The sequence below is a fragment of the Rhinolophus sinicus genome, linkage group LG06 (genome assembly GCF_036562045.2).
Source record: "Rhinolophus sinicus isolate RSC01 linkage group LG06, ASM3656204v1, whole genome shotgun sequence".
In the NCBI taxonomy this organism is placed as follows: Eukaryota; Metazoa; Chordata; class Mammalia; order Chiroptera; family Rhinolophidae; genus Rhinolophus; species Rhinolophus sinicus.
The window spans coordinates 7,755,978-7,783,773 of record NC_133756.1 but is presented as its reverse complement, the minus strand read 5'-3'; the positions used below and the strand labels follow the sequence as shown (position 1 = coordinate 7,783,773).

At 55.6% G+C, this 27,796-nt stretch overlaps 1 protein-coding gene across 5 annotated transcripts in view; it reads left to right on the top strand.

The window, feature by feature from the left end:
• Nucleotides 1-27,796, top strand: part of PRKCZ (protein kinase C zeta) — a 93,457-nt gene that overhangs the window by 20,471 nt on the left and 45,190 nt on the right. Inside the window, exon 1 of one of the 5 annotated variants that reach the window (XM_019712082.2) lies at nucleotides 106-450. The exons of 3 other annotated variants lie outside the window; for them this stretch is intronic. In XM_019712082.2, coding sequence (XP_019567641.2) covers nucleotides 441-450 — 10 coding nt within the window. In that variant the 5' untranslated portion in view covers nucleotides 106-440. Of the gene's footprint in view, nucleotides 1-105; nucleotides 451-27,796 lie in introns of those variants that run through there. One more of the 5 variants, XM_074334258.1, reaches the window with a different exon arrangement.

The window sequence follows — 27,796 nt, the reverse complement described above, 5'->3', positions numbered from 1 at the left end:
TGATGCGACCGCAGCAGCCCCGCGCGGGGGGAGCGAGCGCAGGGGGAGCCGGGGGAGGCCGTTGCTTCGGAGGGGTGAGCGTTTGGGGCGAACTGGCCCCAGAGCAGCGCGCCTGGCGGGCCTGTCGGGCTGCGGGCTCACGGAACATCCATCGTCCTCCGAGCCGCCGGCCCACGGGCGAGGGGCGTGCGCGCGGCTGGTGGCTCACCCTGCGTGGCTGCGCGTGGGGGCTCGGGCCGCGTTGGCGGCACCTGCGTCCCGGCCGAGCCCGCGGCGGCTCCCGTCCCTGCCGCCTCTGCGGGTCCTGGCTCCGGTTTGCACTGACGACAGCGTCGTGGCGCGGCCCGTGTTGACGTGCGCTCACTCGCTCGCTCTGCCCGCAGGTCCCCGGTGTGGGCGATGAGCTGAGCGCGGCTGGAGGCCCGCGTCTCCACTCTGAGATGGTCGGAGGTAGACGGATGCGGCGGCTGAGGGGAGTGGGGAGTGGGTGCTTTTCTGACGTCCATTTTGCAAGGTGTTTTGTAAAAGACAAACAACAGCAGGCAGCCCCCCCACCACGGGCTACGGGTGTGGGGGGGGCTGGCGGCCAGGGCGGGGGGGCTGGCGGTGGGTCCCCCTCGAGGACGGCGCGTGCGCCCCTCCCCCAACAGCAGCAGGGCCAGCTCGTCTGTTTGGGACCCCTGAATTAGGAAACGTTGGCTGTGTGCGGGGCCCTGTGCGGGGCCCTGTGCGGGGCCGCAGGAAAGGGAAGTGGAGCAGGGAGGGTGTGGGCTCACGTGGGTGCGTGCCAGTGGGCAGAGACGAGCTGTGTCATGGTTTCCTCGGAGGACTGGGACATCTTGGCCTCTTTCCTTCCCGAGATCACACGTTGCCGTGCTCGGCTCATACAAACCCTCCTTGCACATATGCTGCTGGGGGAACCCAGAGCATAGCCCAGGGGACCCAGAGCATGGCAGGGGACCAGTGGCGCTAGTGGCTTCCGGGCCTCAGGGCCTCTGCTAGGTCTAGTCAGAGCCATGAACTGGGGACAGGTTGCAGGAGCTAACCTTATGCCCCCCCCCAAAAAAAAAAGACAAAAACCATAACAACCTCATTCTGTGTTGATGCTGCCAGATAGGGCTGTGGCTGCGTGTCACTTGTACCTGTGTCCCAGGCAGACCCGCGGGGACTCACTAGCCTTGTCTTAGCTGCCTCGGCCGCCAACCAGGTGCCTTCACAAAGTTTGGAGCCGCTGGCAATTATGTAAGGAGTCGTGTGTGCTGTTTGCCCAACTCCTAGCTTGGGCTAACCTTCCAGACCTCACCTCTGGGGCAGCCACAGCCACCTTCATCAGCCCAGCAGCCTGGAGGCCCGGTCAGTCCCAACTGGGCATGCCAGGTGGATGTCACCCTCCGCCAGCCTTCCTTTGGGGGTTGGCTTGTGGCTGTTTCAGAAGCTTCCTGGAATGTGTTTGTAGAAGTGAGGCTGTGTCTCGACTGCTGGGCACAACTAGTCACCCAGACTGAGTGGAACCCATGGAGGCCTAACCATTGGGAGGACCGTTCCCCAGGCTCAGCGCAGTGGGGTCTGGGGTCAGTACCCAAACCCTGCTGAGAATCCAAAGACGCAGGTAGCAGTTGTCTCCTTCCATGACTGAGAGCCAGGATGTGCTGAGCAGGGGGCTGTCCTGGGTGGGGGGGCTGAATGAGGGCTCTCCATAGCCAGGCCCATTCCCAGCCCCATGGAGGAGACACCTTTGTTCCAGGGTGGATGACGCTGTGGTTTTTATATCCAAAGGACAGAGAAAGTCTCCTTTTTGTGCTTCTCCTCTTCACTGATGGGGAAAGACCCAGGGACCGGGGCCAGCGGGTCTGGCCCATCTGCTCCATCCCAGCGACCACTGGGCCTTTGCATGTGCCTTTCCCTCCACTCTTTCAGGGTGAACAGTACTTAGAGCCATTGCTCCCATCACCACCTCCCCAGGAGGGTTGGTAGGCATTTCGTGCTTCCAGCCCAGTGGCCTGGCATGAAGGAGGCCTTCTGTAATGTTTGTTGTTTATGGGAGGGGCAGGAAAAGTTTGTTGTTTATGGGAGGGGCAGGAAAAGATATTTGTGTCCAAAATATCCCATCTGAACCAACTGCCTGTGCAACATTTAGATTGTTTTTGGTAATTAAGTTAGGGCAGTTACTGTTCATACAGGGGCTGGTGTATTTGGGTATGGTGGTTTGTTTTTAGGATGATTCTAAGTACGTAGAGCAGGGCACCTCATTTAAGACTGGCTGCTCATCTGTTCGTCCCTTCCATGTCTCCGAGGTTTCCAGGCTGACCCAGCCCCATTCCAACCCACCCCAGGCGGCTGTCTACCCCAAGGGAGCGTCACAATCAGGAGAGGCAAGAATGCCACCCTGGTGGCAAGTCCTTTCTTGGTAGTTGTTTTAAAGGTGCTGTGACTGTAGTCTGACAGCCCCGGGGGCTGTTTCAGCTTCGTTTTATTTCTGTTCATTTATTGGGTGAATGAGATTGTACGCAGGATGCTGTTGGGTGGGGGGGACCCCGATTGCATATTTTATTGTCTAATTTGGTGGTTTGAATGTGTCTGGTCTTTTTAAAGTTTGCTTTTTTTAATGTCTCTTCTGTGGGAAGTTTTAAAAGATTTGGTTTGGAGCAAGATGGAGCTGCCCCGTGTGTGCGTGGATGCACAGTGTGGGGCCAGGATGGAGAGCAGGTGGTCAGTGCCTACCAGGGCAGCCCTGGTCACGTGGTCCCAGATGGCCCCCTGAGTGCCCGCCTCTGTTTACTGGTCTGTGAAATGGGACTGTTGAAAGAGTCAGATGAGGTCAGGTGCGCATGGAAAGGCTGGGAGTCGTCCTGGTCAGGAAACCTTTTATTGCTAAATGCTTGCGTGTGAAGTTTACATTGTACATTATCTTCATATTTTGAAGTTAATTTTGAGTTCAGTGTTTCTCTTTTAAGGTGTTGACTAGGCCCCTGTGGTTTAAAGAGAGAACAGGTGTCCCGCCCCTCCCCCACCCCTCGGAGGGCTCACTTTCGGTCTCAGCAGGTTCCTGGCATCTTTTCCAGATCGCTGAGTAACACTTTTCTGTTTGGGGCGTGACTTATTCCCCTCAGTCTCTGGAACTTCAGCTCTCCGTCCATCTCCAAGCAGGGTTAGGTCACCATTTATTGTTTGCTCATTGAGCATTTGCTCATTATGGATTATATAAATAGCATCACATTTCCTTTCCTATATAACTTGTAGATCATATTTGTTTTGATTTTCTTTCTCAGACTTTTCTCGAAGTCCTGTCTCCAATTTGTCCATAATCTTCCCAGTGGATGAGCAGGCCCCTTGATGCGTGTGGCACGTCCCTCCCGGTGCCACTGGTGCCCTGGCACGGCGTATCCTGGGACCTCCTTTTGCTGTCACCCTGGATCTCTGTGTCTCTGTCTGCACCCTCCATCCCTGGCCCCCTGCCCCCTTTTTGGCTTAATCTCCAGTTCAGACATCCGCCAGGACATGCTGAGAAAGGGGCGTGGGAGGTAAATTTTCCTAGACCTCGTTTGAAAATGCTTTTGCTCCAGCCTTTGGTTTGGTTCTAGTTTAGCTGGGTGTGGAACCCTGTGTTGGAAGTAACTTTCCCTTAGCTTTCAGTCTGATTGAGAAGTCAGAAGACATTTTGACTTTCGTGTGTGTATTTTCTTCTAAAAGTGCTTCAGACCTTTTGTTTCAGTGCTTTCAAGTTTCATGATGCCACGCCGTGGTGTGAGGCCTCTTTTTGTCTCTTGTGCTGGGATCTTTCAGTGTGGCAACTTGGGACATTCAGGCGTGGGATGGTTTTGTTCAGTTATTTCTTAGATGATTTTCCCTCTATCACCTTTTTTCTAGATCTACCACTGATCATTTGTTGGAACTCGTAGACTGGTCCTCCAGTTTTCTTTTCTGTTTTCCATTTCTGTCCATTTTACTTTCCAGGAGATACCCTCAAAAAAAAATTTTTTTTTTTTTTTTTTTTTGTCCAAACCATCAATATTAAGTTTTTTTTTCTTGTCCTTATGTTTTTAATTTCCAAGCGCTCTTTTAGTGCCCTGACGTTTCCTTGTTAAACCAGAGTCCTGCTCCTGTTTCAGACAAGGAAGATCCCACTGTCCCTTTGAGGTTAATGGTGGCAAGAAGCCCCCGGAACGTAGTTATGCAAGTTAGTGAGCACTTCAGGCTTCACACTGTGGTCCTCACAGTGCTCATGAGGTACGTCCATTGTCGTCTCTATTCTGTGGCGAGAATGGCGCCTGAGGCGCAGAGAAGCCAAGCAGTTTCCCCAGCTCACGGCGGCCTCTGTGTGGAGCTGGACTCCTCTCCTCCGGGCTGGGCCTGAGTCTGTGCTCTCTGCCGAGGGGTCAGGCCCCCGCTGTGCCGCTGGCCAGCCTGTGACCTCAGTCTCAGCACCGTCCAGCTGTGGTTCTCCCTCGTGAACAGGGTGGCCATCATGGGCATGGCACCCATCCCTGTGAGGACGAAGTCAGTGAGGTGCTTGTGCCTGCCCTCCCGCCCACCACGCGGCCGGAGCTCAGAGCGACAGTGTAGACGCAGGATGAGGTGACACCTGGCGCTGCTGGGCGGTGCTCTCTTCTTGTTTACTTTGGCCCTTCCGTTCCCGCTGGGGTTCCTCTTCTCCGCTGTTCTCTGCCCCTAGTGACCGTGGTCATCTGTCCACGTTGACATGGAGGGCACCAGGCCGCTGTGGACATCACGGTCCTGCGGGGACTGCCCTGGGCGCCCCCAGGTGGCTGGTCCAAGTGCCTGGGAGTGTCCTGCTGGCGGGGAGCAGGGGTGTCCCCAAGGCCGAGCCCTCATTCCGCTGGCTACTTTGGGGGTGGACGAGCCTCCTCCTCAGAGGTGTGCAGCCTGCGCCGTGGGCACCCACTTCCTGACGCCTGTAGCCTCTGACGCGGGACCTTCAGGGTCCAGTCCCCTCAGTCTTCTGGTGACCAGCTGTCCTGTCCAGCTCCCACGTGGTGCTGCCTGTCCTGTTCTCTTTGCTGCTGTGGGTTTTCAGTGCCTTTCTCCTCTGCCTGTGGCCTTGGAGGGAGCGCAGGTGCCAGCTATGTCCCTGCTGTTGGATGCCATGTCGATTAGACCTTTCCAAGGCTCAGTCACACGGGGACCTGGGCCTGGGAAGGGTTTTCACAGTGGGCGTGGGCACGTGTGGACATCATGAACCAGCACGTCCAAGGGCCCCGTGTCACCATGGGACTAAGCACGAAGCAGAGGCTTAAAGGGATAGGCTGTGGTTTGTTTTTCTCTGATGACCCCTTATGGGGTGACTGTCGTGGGTGTAGGTCACTTCTGCCTCTTGCATGGGTGGGACACTGAGGAGGTGGAGCTGGTGGGCCCACAAGTGCTTTGGTAGCACAGGTGTGTGTGAGTGTGTGTGTGTGTGTCTGTGTCTCTGTGTGTGTATATTTGTGTCTGTGTGTGTGTGTTAATAGACTGTTTTTTAGAACAGTTTTGGATTTACAGAAAAGGGTAACAAGTAGTGGAAAACACAAGGTCCCGTTATTAATGTTTTACGTTAGTGTGCGTATTATTTCCCCCCCTTTTCCCAACCCCCCCCGACACACTCTGGTTCAAGCCATTGTTTCTCAGTCTAGTTGTGTAGGACACAGCTCTGTGACCCACGCTGGTATATGAGCCTTGCGCTCCCCGCTGCTGAGGCAGTCGGTCGCTGGTCGTTGGTCGGCCACTCACGGCAGCTCACGGCAGCTCTTGCCGGCTGCCGGTCACTCACGCTGGCCACCAGCCGCTCCTGGCAGCACACGGTAACCCACGACAGCGCACAGCAGCTCACGATGGTTGCTGGCCACTCATGCTGGCTGCCAGACAGTCATGGCGGCACACAGTAGCACACAGCAGCCCACGCCAACCTCCAGCTGCTCACAGCAGCCCAGCTCCAGGGAGAGCCATTGTTCACAATCTTAGCTGTAGAGGGCGCAGCTCACTGGCCCATGTGGGAATCGAACCGGCGACCTTGGTGTTAGGAGCACGGCGCTCCAACCACCTGAGCCACCGGGCCAGCCCTGGTGTGTGTATTAATAGTCATAATTAATGAACTATGTCAAGACGCTGCTCTTAGCTCAAGTCCACACCTTATGCAGGTTTCCTTAGTTTCCCCCTAATGTCCCACCCAGGATCCCACGTGACATTTAGTCCTCACGTCTCCAGTCTGCTCCGAGCTGTGATGGTTCCTCACTTTCCTTGTTTTCATGGCCTTGGTGGCTTTGAGGGTGCTTTGTAGAATGTCCCTCTGTCTATCTGGGTTGCTCTGATATTTTTCTCACGGTCAGACTGGGGTGTGGGTTTTGGGGAGGGGACCCCAGGGGCGCTGCCCTTCCCATCTCATCATGTCAGGGTGCTGCTCTCCATGGCCTGTCACAGATGGGACCGTAATACCTGGCTGAGCTGTGCCTGCCAGCTGTCTGCACTGCAGGCTTCCTTTCCTCCCTGTGCCCACCGTGGAGGGGAGGGCTTGTGTTTACCTCACTGCAGGGGTGTTGACAGAAATGAGAGTCTCCCACTAATTTATTACTCAGTCGTCGACTTACTTAACGTTGGAAACAACCCGTGGGTTTCAGTTCTGCCCCTGGGCTCCAGTCTGCTAGGACTTATGCTCACACGGGTCCAGCCTTGGCCACTGGGAGCTCTTTCCGCTTGGTCCTGGTGGGGGTGGGGGGAGCGCTAAGGGCCAGACTGGGCCAGCAGGGGAGATACGGGAGGGTCAGAGGTGGGAGGGTAAGGCAGGGGGCTCTGCCCCCACTGGGCCCCCTCCAGCCAAGCAGGAGAGGAGCAGGTCCCGGGCAGCTGTGGCTGTGGGCGTGGACCCTGCCCTGGTGGCCCTGTGAGTCCCGGGGAGGGTGTGGGGTGCTGGGGGATTATCAGTGCTGCCTCCAGGGCTCTGAGGGGTGAGGACAGGCTTGGGGGGACCCTGGGGCACAGGGCGGGCTCCTCTCCAGACCTTGGATTTGTTGCCAGATGGGGGCTTCCAGCATGGACCCCTGGTTTGTCCTCTTCTCAGAAACGCACTGCAGACACGCGCTGGCCAGGCTCCTCTGTCCGGAGACACCCTCTCCCGCCCTGGACACAGGCTTGGCCTCTGACCCCTCGCCCTTGGCGCTCTCTCGCACCCACCAAGATGACAAAGGCAGGAGCAAGCAAGGGGCGGTGAAGGGGCCGTGCGGTGGTCAGCCTTTCACAGCAGCTCCGTTGTTGTCGGCGCAGCCACCTTTGGACGGGCAGTCTCCTCTGGAAGCATCCTCGTGACTCTGATAGCGGTGGCATCACGACAGGCTTGACCCTGGTCGTCACAGCTCCAGCTGGGTTCCCAGATTGGACAGCGCATGGTTGCCCCAGGACGGCACCCCAGGACTGCTGGGAGGGGCCCCCTTATGTCTGTAGCCCTGACCTTGCCCCCACATGCTCTGTCTGTCCTGGGTGCCTGTTTCCCGCTGTGGTGCTGTGTCTGGGCAGAGGGGCCCGTGCAGGGCAACATGAGGCACAGTCACGCGTGGGGCCGGGCTGCTCGAGTGGGGTCAGGATGGACCGGCAGAGCGACTCGCAAGCTGCCGTCCGGGTGTCTGCCTTAAACTGCAGGGAGTTACCTTGGCCAGGAAGGAAAGTGGATTTGGGTGTAGACTGTCACTAATCACCCAAGGGTCCAGCAGCCGGCTCTCTGGGGAGGACAGAGGGGACCCTGATGTGACTGCTCCCTCCCTGGCTGATTTCATGCTGCCACATGGCATCCCTGGAGGTGGCACTGGGAGAGATGCTCGCGGTGGCTCTCAAGCTGGCACCCGCTCCTCCAGCTGTCCCCGGAGGCGGTTCCATTGAGTTAATTACGGCCTCTCAGAAAACGTCACCCTTCCTGATGGGCTCAGTCTGTCCCCTTCAGAGTAGCAGCTTGACGTGGATACTAGGCACCTGAGCCAGGTAACGAGCAGCTTCCGGGCAGCAGACCCAGGAGACGCAGGTGAACGGACAGTGTCGCCCTCGTGCGAAGCCCGTCCCCTCTCACTTGCTTGTCTTCTTGATAGGTCTGGAGACAAAGGGACCTTTCAGGTTGTCACATTGTGGAGACCAGTATTCAGTACCCTCTCTGGGTTAGCATTCACACGTCGCTGGCCTGAAAGCATTGAGTTTTGGGGGACTCTGCTTTGGGCTCCCTGGAAGTACAGGGGTGTTGGGGAGCAGGTGCTGGTACGAGGGGGGATACTGCACGGGTGGTGCAGACCGGGAGCCACTCGATGCCCCATTCTTTCTCTTTGTTCTGTAGTCCCAGCCACCCAGCCTGCTGTTGGCCTGTCTGATGGCTCGGCCAGCCATGCCAGGACCCCCTCTGCTCGTGGCAATCACTGAGGACCTCAGAGAGTTCTTTGATACGTGGACTTTATCAGTATTTACTGCACTGGAGATTTAAAATGAGAAATAGTCATTCATTTAAAAATTAAAACCCGTTAACATTGAACGGAAATTACACCTTTTTAATGAAAAATGACTAGCCTTCAAAATAAAGAAAAAATGATCAAATATATGGTGATGGAAGGAGAACTGACTCTGGGTGGTGAACACACAATGGGATTTATAGATGATGTAATACAGAATTGTACACCTAAAATCTATGTAATTTCACTAACAATTGTCACCCCAATAAATTTTTTAAAAAAGAAAGAAAAAACTGAGTGAGAAGGTGGCAACATTTTTGCAAAGCTCGTCACGCCTGGCTTAGGGACGGCGGGGCCTGCCCGCTTCTGCCACAGTCTGTTAGTGGTTGACGTATTCGAGGAAAACGCAACGTTTGGAAAAGCGTGGGGTGTTTTAACAGCCTTTCCCAATCGATACATGTGGGTATTCTTCCTTCGCATTTCTCTCAAACTCGACAAGGGTCATTTCTTAAAGGTTCGTGCAACCTTGAAACCACGTCTGTGCCGTTTTCCTACTCCTGGGTTGAAATCTTGGCCGACTGAGTTCTGCAGAGCTTCCAGAAGTGCTGTGGAAATTCCCCTCTACCTTCGGGAGCCATGAGAGAGAAGGAGGCAGGTGCTGTCTTTTCATTATGGCCACGGTTTGCCCCCCCCCCCCCCGAGGCTCCCAGCAGGGTCTCCAGATCTTGCTGGGCTTAGCCAGGTACCTCTGCCCCCTTGTATGGCAGAGCACACGTGTCGCTGGCTGGCCCACGGATGGGCCATCCTTGTGTTGGGGGCCTACAGCTTGTCCGTGGTCACCCCTGCCCTGCTCTCTGAGCTGGGGACGTAGGTAGGGACTAGAGGGGTGCAGAGGACGTTCTGAGTCCACTGTCTCTGGACGCTGCACCCTCCAGGCTGTTCAGACTTGGGCCTGCAGGGTCGCACTGTCGCCACGTGGAGGTCAGCAGGGCCACGGAGGCTGACGAGTCTCACAGGGGGCTGTTTGCGCCCCAGCTGAGCTGACATGAGTCTGCTGCTGCCTCTGGCCCCACACACCCTGCTCCTGGGTCCGCTGGGGAGGGGGAGGGGAGGCAGTCGAGAGTACAGAGGGTTCTTCTCGGGGTGAACCAGCTCGGGGAGGGCACTGCAACATGGTGGGGAACAGTGTGTCAGGAGGGCAGAAATAGACTCACAGGGAGCGGTGAGCTCGGAGTCATCGGCTTGGGGCGAAGGGCGGGAGGGCATCGGGAGGCACCTGGGGTCTGCTGCAGTGTCAGCCCCCACCCTTAGTTTTTGTGTCATTCAGTTGTACTTCCTTGGGTGGGGTTTTGTTCTAACAGGAATATATCAGTAGTGTTTTCAGTACTTTTTTGGACTTATGTGACCGGAGATTGAGGACGTGGGTTGCACTGCAGTGAGTCAGGCACAGCTAGTGACACACAGAAAGCCCAGGTGACAGAATGGAGGTGCATTTGTACCAGCATTTTGCACTGTGTGGTCTCAGGTCATCAGAACTCAGGCTCCGAGGGGTTGGCTGTCTTGGGTCCCACCTGTGGTTTCTGGCGACAGGGCCAAAACCCCACCCCTCCTCCACAGCGCCTGCAACCTCCGCTTTGGCAAACCATGCTTTTGTTTATTGTATTTTTTCAAAATCCTTTTTTATCTGAAGATGCTTGAAGCTAGTGCCAGCCAGTGATTTTACTTTGGACAGTGGGACCTTGGAACCACAGTGAGGTCAGTGGCGGCTGCTATCGGGCCCCCTCGCCGGTGGCTTCCACGCTCACTCGTGGGTGTGCCCGACCCAAGCATCCCTGCTTGGGGCTAACGTGGCAGCTGTTTCTGTCATTCCCTTTACCAGTGTGAGTTGGCATGTGCTGCCAGGAAGGGACGTCCCCTCTCCCCTCCCTGCCTGAGATACTGTGAGGCCAGTATGGACGGGGACGGGGGCTCTGAAACTCCCTTTCTGTCACTCCTGAGCTCTCCTGTGTGAGGCGGGCAGGGTCCCTTGAAGCTGCTCCCGTGAGCTTCGGGCGTTCCTGGCCTGATGGTCCCCAGGGTCACCATGTGCGGTCCAGGTCCTCCGGCAACGGGCCGTCCTTTGGGGGAGAAGGGAACTGGGAAAGTAGGGTATGGGCTGGGGCTCTGGGCTCATGCTGGACCCGGTGCTGCCCCCACGTCTCCACACGCATCAGGGAGCCCAGCCTGTCCATTCGCTCTCATGGCGTCACTCAGACCCGGACCGGACTGAGCAGTTTCAGAACTGCCGTGTCAGCACCGAGCCAGCTGCTCAGGGACGGCAGGGTCCCTCAGGGTCCCTTTGTCCTCAGACTGCATTCTGTGTCAGTGCAGGTGGGCGCGGTGTCCTGGTGTCAGCGTGGATGCTTGTCACCTGCGTGGCTGTGTTACAATGTCATTGTCACTTGAGTTTATTTCTGTTTGCATTCAGTTTTAGGGTATTTACCCCATTCTTTTAAATTTTGTTATATTTATGGGTTGTGTAAAACGTTAGCATGATTCAAAAGTAATAACGACAGGAAAGATTCCTGTTCATGTAACTTCGATCCCATGGGTACCCACATTAGTTCATTTTTTTGGCTTATCCTTCCTTTGTTTCTTTTTGTAAAAATAAGTGTATGTGTATTATTTACTCCTCTTTGTTGCATAAAGGGTAGCCTCGTATATTACCCGTCTCTATTTTCTTACACTTGTCTACGTTTTTCTAAGACATGAATGTGTGTATATTTAGGATGAGAATACAAATCAAAGTAAATAAAATTTTTAAATACCAACAGTATCACAAAATCCAGGAAGATGGCAATAATTAGACTTATCATTAGATGTCTGCTGGGCATGGTCCTATAATACTTTCTCCCCAGTATTTTGTAGCTTCAAACTTGTTGTTTTCTCAAATGACAATGTTGCAATATTTTCTAGAGAAATTTTAAAGGTAATTACAGTGGTATCTCGGTTTTCAAACGTTTCCATTGACGAACATTTTGGTTTACGAACTCCGTATACCCGGAAGTAAATGCTTTAGTTTTCGAACACGCCTCAGAAGTTGAACATGTCACGTGGCTCCCGCTGAGTGCAAGACCCTCAGGCCTCGCTGTCGGCTGTTTTCAAACGTTTCAGAACTCGAACGGTCTTCGGAATGGATTATGTTCAAAAACTGAGGTACCACTGTACTGCAGTTTCTTCTGTTATATAGTTGCAAATTTTTACTTTTTGGCCATTTAGAAAATCTTTTACTTTAGTCTCACAAATTATTGGTAATGTCACATAAATTTTTAGGATTGTTTTCAAATTTGGGGGAAATCTCAGTTTCTTTCCTCTAAGTTCTGTAAGACCTCAGAACATCTCAAGTCTTGTGCAGTGAGCCTTCTGCAGTGTTATTCTTTGAGATGACGGTCGTGCGTTAACCGCGTTTCTTGGCAAAGTGCTCGTCATAGGCACACATTCTAGGAAGCTTGCGTTACCTTCATTCACACTGTAATTTTTTAGAGATGAGTGAAATGTGTGGCTTCATTCAATATTCCTGTGGAAATGTGTAAAGCGCAGCTTGTCACACACAAGTCAGCTGTCTGTAATCCTGCTCGAGATTTGTGACCAGAGACACCGTGATTCTCACACTTTCTAAGATAAGCCATTCTTTTTTTCATTAGATACAATTTTTATTCAAAATAACTGTTTCTGCCTTACCGCTGGAGGTCAGCGATTGGTAATTGTCTGTCACACAGAGCAGCGTAGCAGCCAGTGAGACGCCGCAGAACATATGCTGTCCTACACTCCTGATACATCATCTTTTGTTACCTGTGGTAAAAAGTAGAAAATTTACCATCTTAGCCTTTTTTATGATTGCTTTGATTAAGATTTTATTCTTAGAGCAGTTTTAGGTTCACAGCAAAATCGAGGGGAAGGCATAGAGATGTCCCATGTGCCCCCCACCCCACACAGCCTCCCCCTGTTAGCGCCCCACAGACAGTGCACGTTACAGCCCACGGAGCTGCACTGACCCGTCACCACCACCAGGGTCCATACTTTATGTGAGGGTCAGTCTTGGTGTTGTAAATTCTGTGGGTTTATAATGACGTGTCCACCATTCTAGTGTCACTCAGAATAATTTCACTGCCCTAAACGTCCTCTGTGCCCCCCCATTCATCCTTCCCGCCCCCTAACCCCTGACAACCGCTGATCTTTGTGTTGTCCCAGTAGGTGTGCTTTTCCAGGATGTCGTTCCAGAACGTTGGAATCCTACATTGTATGGCCTTTTCAGACTGGCTTCTCTCACTTAGTCATGTGCGTTTAAGGTTCCTCACATCTCTTCATGTCTTGACAGCTCGTTTCTCTTTGTCACTGAATCGTGTCCCATTGCCTGGATGGACACAGTTTACCCGTCACCCACTGAAGGACGTGGGTTGTGCCGAGTTTTGGTGATTATGACTAAAGCTGCTGTCAACGTCCATGTGCGGGTTTTGTGTGCATGTGAGTGTTGAGCTCTTTTGGGCAAACACTGAGGACCATGCTTGCTGGATCCTAGATGCGAGTCTGTTTAGTTTTGTAAAACCCAGCTGTGTCCCGCAGTGGCCACACCGCCTGCGTCCCCCCAGCAGTGACTGACCACCTGCTGCTCCACGTCCTGCCAGTTTTGGGTGTTGTCGGCAGGCATCCGGGTGTGGTCATTGTGACAGGTGCCTCTTAAGCATCTTTACGGTGCAGATCAGAAGTGTTACTGTGGTCCCACTGTGTGGCCTCCAGAGCTCTTCCACCTTCTGCTGTGAGACACAGACGAGTTCTGTAAGAAACAGGAAATGCCCAATAGCATTGGGCACTGCGTCTTACCAGGTCAAGGCCTTGCCCTGGGTTCCTGTATTACCAGGGGGAGGGCCCAGCACGCGGGCCGTGAGGTCAGCACCTTGGACAGCGGTCCGAGACGTCGTGTGGTTCTCCTGCTTCTGTGCCACTCGCTTGAAACCTTTGCACTGAGGGACTCTCGTGAAGCCGTTATTTTTGCAGAAGTTATTTTGGTCTTATCTCACCATCCAGAAAACTGGTGTCGTGGTACCAGAGGAATATAGCAGGATACCTGAGCGGTGTGTATTATGTCATCAGAAAGATTTATTGTAAAAAGAATAAATGAGGAACTCAGATGTAGCTTTTCCTCAAAACCGGCATTTTGGGAAGGGGAAGGGTTTTGCCGCCTTCTGCTGTCTCTGGAGAGGAGAGTCCTTGGGACTGACCAGCTAAGGAAAAACATCTGAGTCCCAGAAACAGGGTAGGGAGCCCCCGCTCCATCCAGGCCACTTGGTGCTGGGGGGGCAGCATCTGGGCACCCCCAGCCGGGGAGGGCTGACCTGGAGGGGAGTCGCCGGGACAGGCGTGAGGGGCAGGCTGCGTGGTGACTGGCACGTGTTGGCTGCCTGGACACATGGTTTGAAGGCGTCCTTTGTTCTGACCAGTTCGGGGCCAGTTCTGAATAGTGGCTTTCTCTAGCTGTCCCGTGTGCTGGTGAGGGGGGCTGTGTCTTAGATGCTACCCCAGTTCAAATTTCGGTTCTGGTGCTTCCCTCACATGTGACCTTAGGGAGGTCACTTAGCAGATTCCTCATCTACCTGGCCTGGGCTCTGCCTCCCTCACCTGGATGGCCCCACCCCTGCAGGCTGAAGGAGCCTGTAGACAGCCCCACTTGGCCATGACCCCCTCAATGCCTCCCTGTCACTTTCTCTCCTGCACTCCCCTCCCCCACTCATCTCCCCACTTCTCTCTGGTTAGGCAGGCCTCTCACTGCTCCTTGAACCCCTGCAGCTCATGCCAGAGGTCTGCCCATTTCACCCCCCTTCCCTCCCCCATGGTCTCTCCTCCCCACCCCCTTTCACACATCCTTCCCTCCCATCCCCCGTTCCTTCCTTGGAGTCTCTGCTCAAAGGCCGTTGCTCCCTACATGAAGGCTCCCCCGTTCCTCCTTCCCCAGCACACAGGCTTGTGCCCCTCCCCCCAGACTGTGGCCTCCACGGGGCGGGGGCGGGTCCATCTGCTTTGACCTCGGGTGTGTCCTCCATGGACATTTGCTGGACCTCCTTCAGTGAAGAGTCCCTTCGTGACAAGTGGTGGGTGCAGGGTCCTGCCACCCCTCCTTACACCAGGGTGCCTCCTGAGGTCCCCAGGCCCCGCCAGGACTGGTCAGGGCTGGGCTGCAGCAGCGCTGCCCGCTGGCCGGCTGGAGTGTCACTGCTGCTGTCTGGGTCAGGCTGCGGGAACTTCGAGCCAGCCGTCTGAGTCACGTGTGCCGCTCGGCCACCCAGAAGCCTTCGCGGCTGCAGCATCTTCACTCGGTGTCTCGGGAGGAAGTGTGGTGACAATACCAGAAAGGACGGACTTTCCACTGTGTACTTAGAGCGGCATTTCTGGTGGTAAAAGCAGCACACGTTGAACCTGGAAATTTGAAACATGCACCCAAATGTCAGGAAACACATTTTAATTGCCCCCGTGGTTCTCCCTGGGGGACATACCATTTTAAAATATATTCTAGCCTTGTATGCTTATTAGTATTAAGAAAATATTAATGACATCAGGTTAGTTAGAATTCCTCCTGGTTATTAGCTAATGGTTTAGGATTCCCTTGAGGGCGGTGGGTCCTCTGAACTCACCGGTCACCTGGGCAGCGTGTCCCCTCACCGAGGTCCTCCAGCCAGCATTCCCAGGAGGAAATCTCAGGCTGTGTTTTGTTACCTCGGTGCAGAATCCCAGAAGAGCAATCACTCTATCAAAAAACAGCAATACGTTTGATCATTTAAAAATTTGTGAAATAGAGCCATCCGGTAGGTGGGGGACTTATCTGCAGGGCTGCTGGGTGCCACACAAACCCCCACACCCACCTCTTGACTTAGGTGATAGTGGACGGTGTACGATTGACCAGAGGACCCTGCTGACCCAAGTGCCGAGTGTCAGGGCCCCATGTCCAGTGTCCCCGCAGGGTCATCACACCTCCACGAGCACAGAGCTGGCCTGTGGCGTCCTCACCTGCAGCCACTCCCTCCAGGTCGTGGGCCCCTGAGGGAGGGCCGTTCACTGGGCAGCCCTGCACTCGGATGGTTTTGAAGAAACGTGATTTTTCTTGCAGGAGGCCCCTTGCACGGTACAAACAAAGCAAGCCTCGCCTCCTGTGTCCTGTTCCCACACGTGTGTTTTTCCCCCAGACCTGGTGTGGTCTCTGAGCATCAGCTGAGCTGCCTGTGGGAAGGAAGCACCCAGAATGGCCATCGCGTCCAGGGTTCCAGCTTGTGTCGGGTTCTGTCTTCGTTTGTAACGTTTAGTTAATTTACTTCCAGGCTTTTTTCCATACACATATTTTAACTGTATTAATTTAATTTTCTGTACAATTTGCAGAACCTCCCTTTTCTTGACACGACCTAAGCGTATTATTGATGGTCGTTGTAAATGCCAATTTTTTAAAAGCCAAATGTGCCATCAGATGGGTGTATTTTAACACAAGAGTCACAGAACTATGGCCCATGAGCCAAATCCAGCCCAGCACCGTTGTTAACTTGCAGTAAAATACACACGTCAGTTACAATTCACCGTGCTGACCATTGCCCAGTGCACACTCGGGCCCCAAGCACACTTACCCTGTTGTGCGGCCGTCCCCACCATCCTCTCCGGAGCTCTCCATCTTCCCAAATCGGAACTGTCTCCATGTCCTTTGTGACTAGTTATTTCAGCGCAGCGTCCTCTAGAACCAGCCACAGGGTGGCGGGCTCAGTGCCTACGTCCTCCTCAAGGCCGCGTGATACCCCACATGCAAACACACCACCCGCTGGTGGACGCTTGGGTGGTCCCCACCTTTGGCGATTGTGAATAGCGCTGCTGAGAACGTGGGTGTTTGCGTCTCTGTTCAGGTCCCCACTTTCAGCCCTTTTGGGGACAAGCTGGAAGTGGGGTTGCTGGGTCATCCTGTTGCTCTGTGTTTAACTCTGAGGAGCCTCCACACCGTTTTCCATCACAGCTGCACCTTCCCGCCAACAGTGCACAGGACCCTGGTTTTTTCACGTCCTCGCTGACACTTGCTTTCTGTTTGCTTTGGTGGTGGCCATCCCAGTGGGTGTGGAGCCGTGTCTCAGGTGGTTCTGAATTGCGTTTCCCTGCCAGCTGGGGATGTGAGCACCTCTTCCCGGGCCGTGCACGTTTTCTCTGCAGAAATGGCCCATGAAGTCCTTCATCCATTTTTTAATTGGGTTGTCTGGTTGGCTTTAATGGCAGGCCAACAGCACCTGCCCCCTTGAAAAGTGCCTCCTCCTGGGTGCAGACAGGTGTGCACAGGCGTGCGTGGATGCTGTGTAGACAGGTGCGATGGCCGTGGGTGCGAGCAGGCAGGTGTGGACGCTGTGTCATGGGATAGACAGGTGTAGACAAGTGGGTGTTGTGCACATAGGAATGGACAGTGCAGACGCCCCCCCCCCCCTTCCTGGCCTCCTCGTTCCTCTGTGCCAGCCCTCAGTCTCTTGCTTGGACCCAGCCTTCTCTTGGATGGCGAAGCCTGGGGTCCCCCTGGATCCTCGGGGTCCCCTGGACAGGGCCGACCATGTTGGAGGGGACCCCGACTTGCTCCGTGTGGGGACTCTGGGTGCAGCATTGGCAGCAGTTAATTCTCAGTGACTCGAGACTCCTGCTTGTTGTGGGCTCTGTGGCCTGGCCAGCACCCTGGCACCCATTTCTCTAGGGGTGGGTGGGTCTATTTGTCATGAGGGTTGAGGAACTGCCATAGCTGGCTCCCCTGGAAACAGCCCTGGTGTTGGCGGGACAGTAGGTGGCCCTAGGGTCGCATGCTCCTGTGTCCTCAGAAGTGACGCTGCCCAGGGCAGCCACATGGGCATCAGTGCAGGACACTCAGAACCCATGTCTCCAGGGCCCTGGGGCTTGGGTCCCTGCCTGGCCCCCGAGCATGGTGGCATGAAGAGGGCATGCTGGGGATGAGCCCCGAGGACCCAACCCCCCGGCATCTCGCAGAGGAACCTCCCTGCTCCCTACCTGCCAGTCCAGCTGCCTCGGTGGGGCTGCTTGGGTGGGGCACAGCGTGGACACCCCAAGGGAAGGCACCAGGTAGAGGGGGACTTGCAGCTGAGTCTGGGGTGCGGGGGAGGGAGTGCCCTGATTCCCAGGACTGTCTCCGACTTTGAGTTCAAGGGCCACGTCTCTTTCCAGACACCCACCTTTGTCCCTACCCCCTTTTTGATGACCCTCCCTGTTTGTCATATCTGGGGCAGCCACCTCTCATGGGAACCCTCCCGTTCTCCAGAATGTTCTATCCCAGTGCACGTACTGTCTTGGAGCGGCTCTCCTTGCCATCACCACCCCCACCCCAGGAGCAGCACCCCACTGTCCGGACCCCATCTCTGGCGAGAGCTGGAAAGCACCCAGGTCCAGTGTGAGCCGTGTGGCCCTGGGGCCCTGGCCTCCCCTCATTGCGTGTTCTCACGTGGGAGGGTGTGTGGGTGTGTGGATGTGCTGGACAAGTGTTGGCCACACAGGGGGCGCAGCCTTCACTGCTGCTCAGTCGTGGGGTGCCGTCTTCCCTGGGTTTCTGCTGCGGCCTCCTTTCCTGTCTGGGGCCCCATCTCCCGGCTCGGCTGCGCTCGGCCTTGACTTCTTTCTTCTTAAAGCTCATTTTTGATCTCTCGCTCTGCGTCCTGTACACAGTGCTCCCTGGGGGCCCCCCTGCCCCTGCTGAGCAGTGGTGTGGATGCCGCTCACCAGCCCAGCCTGCAGCACCCTGAGCTGTCCTGGGAGCCTGGGGACAGGCGCTCGTCCCCAGGTCTTGGGCTGCGGGTTTGTCGGTCACCCAGGGGCCTGAGCCGTGTCTCTGCTGGGTGCCAGGTCGCCTGAGCCCTGGCCACACCGTCTCGGGGGCGCCTGTGTTCTTGCCTCACACAGTGTGTGGCATCCTCAGGTCGGGAGCACATCACGGCCTCCCAGGTCCTTTGTGGATTCTGCGATGGTCCAGCTCCGAGCTCTGGACCTCTCAGTCCTGGGCTGTCCTGGTGGCTTTCTCCTCCCGTAAGTGGTGCCCCCGGTCGTGGCGGGAGCCCAGCACGTGTTGTGAGCTCACTGGGGGTGGCTGGCCCGTCCATGGTTCTCTGCAGAGGCAGCGCCCGCTGTGGGTCTGGGAGAGCAAAGAAGCACACTGCCCCGGAAATGACTGTTTTCAACTTGTTCAAGAAAGACTAAGGAGGGAAAGAATGACATGTGACTCAGGCGTCCCTGCGTCCTCTCCTGTGCCCTCCAGTCTCCGTCAGTGCCCGACGTGGGCCCGGCCCCAGGCACCAAGAGTTACCTTGTGCCCACCTGGCCGCGCATATTACCTGGTCGGCTTTGTCGCCAGTGTGCCGGGGGCCTGGGCGGGCCTGGCGCGCACACCTGCTGACAGTGGACTTGTGGGGCCGGGGGTCCTGCAGGGGTGAGCTCAGTGTTTGGACCGTCGGCCTGGCAGGGCCCTTCCTCCCAGGGAGGCAGGCAGGGGTCAGCTGGACGGAGGACCCAGTTGGACACAAGACGGGCGCCCCCCCCGCCCCCCCGCAGTCTGACTCGGGGTGTGGGGGGAAGAGGGCGGGTGCTGCGGTGAAGGAGCTGCTCCCTTTCTTCCTCCTGAGCCTGTGGCTCATCCCCTGATCAGGGCGGCAGTTTCTGTGGGGGCCTGAGGGACTCACGCCAAGGTCTGAGGTCGTTGAGTGTCTGGAAGCAGCCACAGCATACAGGCCTGGCCGCCAGGCAGCTCGGAGCACGGGTGTGTGCGTGGGACAGACCCTCACCTCCTGCTGTCACCTTAGGGGAGTCACCTCTCAGGGCCTCGGTTTCCTCAGGTGGCGGATGTGGACACAACATAATCACGTGGATTTAGTGCCACGATGTGGAAACGTCCCCGGCACCAGCCTGTCCTTGGTGCTCACACTCAGTGCCAGTGTGTGTTGACGTGGTTGGCGTGTTTCTGAGTGGGGGGTGACAGAGCTCCTGGAGGGAGATCTCAGCCGCTTCGGTGCAGCTGCCGCCGTGCCACGCACCACGGGCCTGGGCTGTGAGCCGTGAGCGGAGAATGTGGATGTGAGCGTCTCCCGTGCCCACGGCCAGGTTTGCCTGCCCAGCTCCTGGCTTTTCCTCCAGCACAGACCTGGGGGGTCGTCCGCTCTGCCCTCAGTCTCTGCTGAACCTCTGAGTTACCGAGTGGCGCTCAGGGAGGGGCTCAGACTCAGGAACTGGGCGCTCCTGGCGTCAGGCCTGTTTCCTGTTGCGTTTTGCAGTGTTTGGAGGGAAAAGAACAGTCAGAAAGTCTGATTACTATCCGTGCAGCTGGTTTGTGTGATTTATCACAGCAGAGGTGGGTTCTAACAGCGCTTGTCACTGAGCAGGTCCTTTGACGTCACCCAGCGGCATCCTAGCTGGGGGACAGGGAATCCTTGTGCAGCGAGCAGGGACTGCGTGTCTGCTGTCTTGGCGGAAAGCGTGGCTTTAGGGCCCAGCCACGAGCACAGACCAGGGGAGAAGGAGGAGCTGACGTGGCGCCTGGGGGCCCTGCCCTCCTGCTGTCAGTGGTTCCTGCTCCCCCAGGGGACAAAGCAGGTTTCTCTTCCTTTTTGATGAAGGTCCTGTCTGACGCCCATGCCTCCTCCCGGGCCCAGGGCCCACCCTGACCTTCGTTGTGGAAGGGTTGTGGTGCCCTGGCCCCCGGTGGACTGCAGCGTGCCCTGGGACCCGGCACTGCTGCTGCCTGGGGCAGGTTGTCAGGTGGACACTGGGGGGTGGCAGAGCTGGTGGCACAGGCAGCCACACTCCCTCCCCAGGAGCTGGTGGTCTTGGAGAAGGTACGTGCCCATGGGCGTGGCTCCCGCTCATCACGGGAGGCACTGAGATCGCTGCTTCTCAGGATTGTGGAGACCCCGTGACAGCTTGCGTGTAAAAGCCCGTGTGCTGGTGTCAGGCATGTGGCCGTGCTGGAGGGCTGGGTCGCCTTACGTTCTGGTGTGACAGAGGGTTCTCTGGGCTGACGGAGGGTGTGGGAGCTCGAGCCAGGTCCTCCTCTGCCCCCGGGACCGGGCATCCTCGAGGAGAAGACTGACCGCCTGACAGGCGGCCAGGCCCCTCAGGTGACTCAGTCACCCGGGCACCAGCTGTCCGGTGCGTGGCTTCTCACTGGGGTGCAGCCCTGTGATGTGCTGGCCTGCAGACTGTTTCTCCAAATGCAGGAGATGCTGTACTGAAAGAAAAACACGTCTGGGAAAACGTGAGTGTGAGGAACACTGCATTTCAGCTGGGGCTGCAACCCTGCTTTGGCCTAGAGCAGCCCCTGGAACCTCCTCTTTGTGCGCGGTGGGACACGGCAGGGCAGGTGCACCAGGTGTGCCGGCTCCTGGGGACGGAGATCGGAGCTGTGCTGCTGCCATCGGAGCCTTTCTGAAAAGATGGGCTGTGGCTGGGAGGTGGTTGGCAGTTCTCTCACCTTCGAAACCAACCCCCCCGCTCCTGCCCTTGAAGCTGCTGGTCAGTTTACTGCTGAATCAGGTTTTTCAACTCTGAACCATCCAAGCCAAACAACCGGACAGAAACCACAGATGTCCGCCGGCCTCCAAGAAGACTCTGTGAACAAGCAGCTCTGTGCTCACTAATTGCCTGAATAATAAGGCGTTTACTGCTTTGAAGCTAATCACATACCACCTTTATCTGTGTTGTGATTTGGGCTCTGCGAGACGTTCTGTGGGAGAAGCCGGTTCCTGGAGCCACACAGCTCTGTGTGACCCAGTTCATCTCCCAGCAGGTGACATTGCCCCTCCCCCGAATCGCTGGGATAGTAAATTAGGAAATCAGTATTAAATTGTAGCACAAGGTAGCCAATGAAGGGTCTGTTATTTCACTGTCTGAGATTGTTCTCAGGATGGCATTCCGGAGAGTTCTCCCTAGAGCTCTGCCATTCATTCATTCGTTCATTTGTTCATTCATTCCACATATACTAATGGCGGCGCCTGGGTGCCTGGGCTGGGCGGGCGCTGGGAGCGCAGTGATCGGGAGGATATACTTCTAATCGCCCCTTGTTAACGAGCAGACATGCACAGCAGACAGGCAATTTAAAGTTCCGAGTCATAATTAATGTAGGTGGCCGTCACAGCGGAGCCAAGACAGAAACACTGGTTGGGGTGGGTGTGGCTGGTACCATGGTTCCAGGATGGCCCGAGGAGGGGTGGCCCGTGAGGTGAAGCTCAGAGGACAGGACGACCTGGCTGTGGGAAGAGTAGGTGTGGTTCTTCAGGTGTGAGGCACAGCATGTGCAAAGGCCCTGGGGGGCAGGGATGGTGGCCAGGTAGAGGAATGGGGAGGCCCCGAGGGACAGAACAGCCTTGAGAGGTGAGGGTGGGAGCTGGGTGGGTGACACGCGTGAGTCTGTGGTCGCCCATTAGTTGTGCATTTTGTGAGCCTTTAAAGAGTTCATTCAGTGAAACGAAAACCTGGGAGTGACCTGTTTCCTGTTCCAATTAAGTTGAAGGGTAGTTGTCCATGTGTAGCTAAATCGGTGTACTTGCAAGGAGCAGAAAAGTCTTGCAGTACATTTTCAAAGTAATGAAAGTGGGGTAAGGATGCCTTGTGGAAAAAGACGACCATGGTAGCCATGAGCTGTGCCCACTGGGTGACGGGCACCCTGCTTTGGACCTGCTCATTAACGCCGTGAATTGTCTCATCCTCTCAAAGCTCTTCCAACCCTGTCAAATATGAAATACCCCAGTGTCTCCCTAACACTTAACAATAATTGTAATTCTTTACACCCTGGCCCAGAGGCAGACAGGAGACGTCCTCCGCCACGGCTGACCCTTCGCTCCCAAACTCATGCTGCAAGCTTTTGCTTGGTTTGGTTTTATTTTGCGGTGGTAGAGGTGGTTTTGTTTAAGTTTTTACAAAATGTGCCACATGGAAAAACGTGCACGTCAGGGGACCATCTGCAGTAGCCACGGAGTCCACGAGGCAGCAGCTTCTGTGTTGGCGAGTCTCGCTTTGTCACCCTGCTCACGTGACAGCCACCAGCTGCAGGTTGGGACCTCTCCTCTGCCCCCGCCCCCTGTACCCCCAGCCCCCAGCTGCCCTTTCCTGCTGGCTGCTTCCCTGGTCTTCTAGGTCTGGGTTTGGCTCCCAGGGCTCTGCCTCCGGGTCTCAATGTCGCGACGTCCCCTCTCCGAGAACGACCTCATTTGGACGCCGGCTCTCTCGTGTCCACTTCTGTGAATGAGATGTGGGTGACACAGTTTGCAAGTCGGTCTTAGGAGAGGTGAGCAGAGGAAGTGGGGGCATCACTCTGGGGGACGCACTGGGAACAGGCCTCCCAGCTCAGGAGCCCGGTGGTCACTCGGGCTGAAAAGTGGGGCCTCACAGGGAGAGGGGGATACACGCCCAGGCTCTGCCCTCGGTACCTCCCTTTCCTCTGACCCCATGACCGACAGGCTGACCAGTGGCAGTGTCCACGAGGTGCTCCAGGTGGCTTCCTCTCGCTTTCCAGGCACGTGAGAGGCTGTCCCCATGAGGGTGCCTTTCTGCCCTATGTTTTGTAAAGGACATTAAAATGGCGCCTCTTTGGCGGGCATCCTGAGTGGCCCGGGGCCTGCCCTGCCCCCTGGCAGGCAGACGCCATCTTTCCTGACCTCAGGGTCCTTCTACCTTTGCGTAAACCTTTGAATCTGAATTGTAGTGGTGACACCTAGGGGCTTTCCCCTAGGAAATTCTTAAAACCTTTCAAAAGGCTTAATTTCCAAGAGAAACAGGCCACTTTGTGTGCTTAATTACTAAGGCTGTTTTGAATCTCAAACATGATTTAAGAAATTTAAAAAAATACACTAGCCAGGTCCTCTAACTGGATAGAGGCCAGTGGACATCGTCCCTCCTCGTCCTTCCAGGTGGGGCCCTGGACCCCAGTGCACTGCTGACGCCCCTCCTTTTCTCCTTGGACCTGCTCGTGACACCGCAGGTGTAACCTCCCATGGGGGAGGCCCTGATGCAAATTTACTTATTCTCTTTTCAATTTGTGTGTTTCATTCCTTCATTCTAGCTCAGCTGTTGAGACCATGAGCCAGGCCACTTCAGCTAGGCTTGGCCTGTGTCAGTCACCAACTGTGGGACCCAGGACAATAGATGTCAGGCTCCCGGGGCCTCAGTTCCCCTTCTTGTGAAATGAGGTGATAGGAGTGCCTGTCTTGAAGGCTGGTGTGATGGTCCAGCACCCACACCCTCGAGCCCCCTTTCCCTGCTCTGCTGCGCTTCCCAGCAGTGGTCACAGCACCCCATTGCTTGCCCTTCACCCCACCAGGACAGGGCCCTGGGAAGGCAGAACTGTCACGTGACCCAAGCCTGAGCTAGGCAGGCCCATGGGACTTCTGCTGTGTGCGTGTACGTTTTCCTACCTGCTGTGTTTCTTCGTGTCTGTAGCTCCGCTCCTTGGAGGTGAAGGGTCAAACAGGCTTTGGAAATGCAGACCTGACCTGAAGTCCAGACATTGCGAAGGTTTTAGCAGCTAGGCAGCCATGCCTCGAAAATGGAGGCGTCGATGCTGCCTTGTCGGCCTGTGAGAAGGAAAAGATTCAGTGTGTTCTCCCCTGGAACGAACAGCAGCGCCGCACAGGAGGCACAGAGTGGAAATATACTGTACACATAGTAGCTATATAGCGTATATGCGAGGTCTGATCAAAAACTACGGTGAATGCTTACATTTCAAAATATTATTACAGTAAGACAGACACATTGCCATTAACCCCCCTCAAAATACACCCCCCCCCCACTTTGAACACACTCATGCCATCGTTCTTGCCACTTTCTGAAGCAGTTCTGGAAGTCCTCTTTTGTGAGTGTCTTTAGTTGTGTTGTCATGGCTGCCTCGATGTCCTGAATCAGTTCAGAACATTTTTCTTTCATGGTCATTTTGACTTTGGGGAAGAGCCAGAAGTCGCATAGTGCCAGGTCCGATGAATAAGGTGGATGAGGACACACCACAATGTTTTTATTTGACAGAAATTGCCGTTACCAGAAGCGATGCGTGACACAAAGCCTTTCTGGTGTGGTCAGAAAATACGGTGACTGCTGCCGCCGAGTGCCATCCCACGGAAAGGCAGGGATCCTCAATACGGGAAGTGGCACATCGAGCCTTAATAACAGTGTGTGACAAGTTTCAACTTGTTTGGTGCAGTCAGTCGGGTGTGAACTATTGAGAGAAGGTGTGTTTTAAAGCGTCCCACAAATCATCTTCCATCATGACAACATCCACGTCACACATCGCTTCTGGTATATGGCAATTTAAGCATTCACTGTATTTCTTTTTATCACACCACATGTAATAGACACATAGTAGGTATACGATACATAGTCCATATAACAGATACATAGTCGACATATAATAGGCAATAGTGGAGATACAAATATAATAGATACATAATAAACACTTAGCCGCTATGTGACATACACATAGTAGAAACATAACAGGAGCAGGCGTGATAATGCCTCACCAGTGTGCCAGGGACCACGTCACTATCTGTGGGATTCTTTTCACGAGGGAGGATTGTGGATGGGGGTTTGGAAAAACAGCCCGATTTCCTTTCCCTCTGTTCCTCTCTTCCTTTCTGCCAGACACAGGAGAGCTACTTTTCCTGTCCCGTGGGTGGAGGAGCGTAATCTGTGTTGGGTTCTAACATCAGGAGGGTGACAGGTCAGAGCCGGTGCTCGCCTGTCCCTGACCTCGGTCCTTCCCCTGGGCCCCATCCCTTTGCTCTGCCCCAGGAGTTCGTTTTTAATTTATATTTTTTCCTCAGGGTCTGGTGTGAGCTGCACCGTGGCCTGTTACAAGCCTTCTGTTACATTTTTATTTGTTTGGGGGCGGCCATAGATTCCTAGACTTCATGTAGTTTTTTTCTTTATTCCACCTTTGCAGAAAAGAAGTCCAAAAAGGCAGCCCCACTCCCTGCCTCACTAAACGGCCCAGAAACAAACACGCACAGCCCAGGGTGGGGGGCGAATGGCCCTTCTAACTGGCCCTGGCACTCAGTCTGCTCTTGGAAAGAAGACAGCACTTCAGGCCAGCAGCCGACTGGGGACAAGAGCCTGCAGGGGTTTGCAGAGAGGACCCTGAAGGGAGCTGAGGGTGTGGGGGACGCGTTGTGAGTGGGCTGGGCTCACTTCAAACAGGGCTGTGCCCTTGGTCTGCCTGAGAGTGAAGTCAGTGCAGTCTTCAGGGGTTCTAGTGTCAGGTTAGGTCTTTCTCAGTGAATGTCCAAGCGAAATAGATTTGGGTAGGTAGTCACATGGCTGGGAGCTGCGACTGGAGCAGGGGTGGCCAGCCAGATCATCTGGGCGCTGCTGTGGGGGCCACGAGCTGGGGACGTCACGAGGATTTCTGAGACATCTCGTAGCCATGGACGAGAATCCTTTCTCCAGGGTGGACAGGGCTGTCCCCAGGGACTGGCACGAGTCCTGACGGGAGGTCCCTCCATGGTCAAAGGGGTGCCGCAGGGTAACAGTGGGACAGGGGTGGGGGGCATCACTCTGTTCCTTGTGGTCTCAGTGCATTCGGCTGGTTCCTGAGGTTAGAGAGCTGTGTGCCCCACGCCCCCACCCAGCTGGTGGAGTGGCCAGAGGCCCATGAAGGCAGAGGCCTGCGTCCCAACCCCCGCAGCCAGCATTCCAGCTCAGGGTGGGTGTGAAAGCCAAAAGGCGGAAAAGAGTTTCTTGGTGTGTTTTTAAAAGCAATTTTTAATACGAAAGTTCTGAGCATCTACAAAAGTAAAGAGGATTGTGTAATGCAGCCCCATGTACCCCTCATTTAGCTCTGTCCTTAACTTCTGGCCAACATGTACCCCCTCCCTCAACCCCAAATCCCAGACATCGTGTCATCCATAAATATCTCAGCAGTGGTCTCTAAAAGACTCCATAGCACTATCTCACCAAAACAAAAAAGGAAACATCTATTGTCATTTTTAACATCGCCAAATAGGTAGCAAATATCCCAGTTTCCCCAACTGTCTCAATTTTTAAAAATGGTTTGTTTTTGGATCAATTAAAATCAGGCAGGTCCCTGCAATGGGCAGTTGCAGCAGAGGGGGGTCTGTGGCCCGTGTTATGCTGTGTTTCCGGAGCACGATGTCAGCTGGCGACATCACGTGTGGAACCAGTCAGGACGCAGGATGTTCCTTCCACACAGGGCTGTCCCTCGTGTTCCCCTCGGGCCCCCCCACCCTGCCCGCCGCCGACCTGCTCTCTGGCTCCTTAATTTTGGTGTCTTGAGAGTGTCAGAAAGTGGAACCGCCGTGTGTGTGGAAGCGGCTTCGTGCGCCAGCCCTGGAAGTTCATCCCAGAAGCCTCATCTGTGTCCCTGTGGCTCCTTCCTCTTGCTGTGTCGTCGCCGAGCTGACTGCAGCCCGTGTTCAGTGCCTCATGACCAGGCACCGTTGGGGGCGGCTTCGAGGCCACACCGCTCGGCTCCACTCCACCCTCCACGGCTCCTGCTTCTTCCTGCAGCCGCACGGAGCCCTCGTTCTTGTCCCCTCTGGGTTCCGGTCCTGGGGTCGTGTTCTCATGACACTGGGTCCCCGGTCCTGGGGCCGTGTTCTCATGACACTGGGTCCCCGGTCCTGGGGCCGTGTTCTCATGACACTGGGTCCCCGGTCCTGGGGCCGTGTTCTCATGACACTGGGTCCCCGGTCCTGGGGCCGTGTTCTCATGACACTGGGTCCCCGGTCCTGGGGCCGTGTTCTCATGACACTGGGTCCCCGGTCCTGGGACCGTGTTCTCATGACACTGGGTCCCCGGTCCTGGGGCCGTGTTCTCATGACACTGGGTCCCCGGTCCTGGGGCCGTGTTCTCATGACACTGGGTCCCCGGTCCTGGGGCCGTGTTCTCATGACACTGGGTCCCCGGTCCTGGGGCCGTGTTCTCATGACACTGGGTCCCCGGTCCTGGGGCCGTGTTCTCATGACACTGGGTCCCCGGTCCTGGGGCCGTGTTCTCATGACACTGGGTCCCCGGTCCTGGGGCCGTGTTCCTATGACACTGGGTCCCCGGTCCTGGGGCCGTGTTCTCATGACACTGGGTCCCCGGTCCTGGGGCCGTGTTCTCATGACACTGGGTCCCCGGTCCTGGGGCCGTGTTCTCATGACACTGGGTCCCCGGTCCTGGGGCTGTGTTCTTGTCCCTTCCGGGTCCTGGCAGAGCACCGGTTGTGCTGCCGGCATCTATAACAGTTTGAACCAACGAATTGACCGTCTTACTGGAAGGAGGCAGGAGGCGGCGACAGAACTGGCCGTGGCTTTGCTGACCAGGGCCAGATGGCCGTGTCGCAGGTTTGAGGCCCCTGGTGTGAC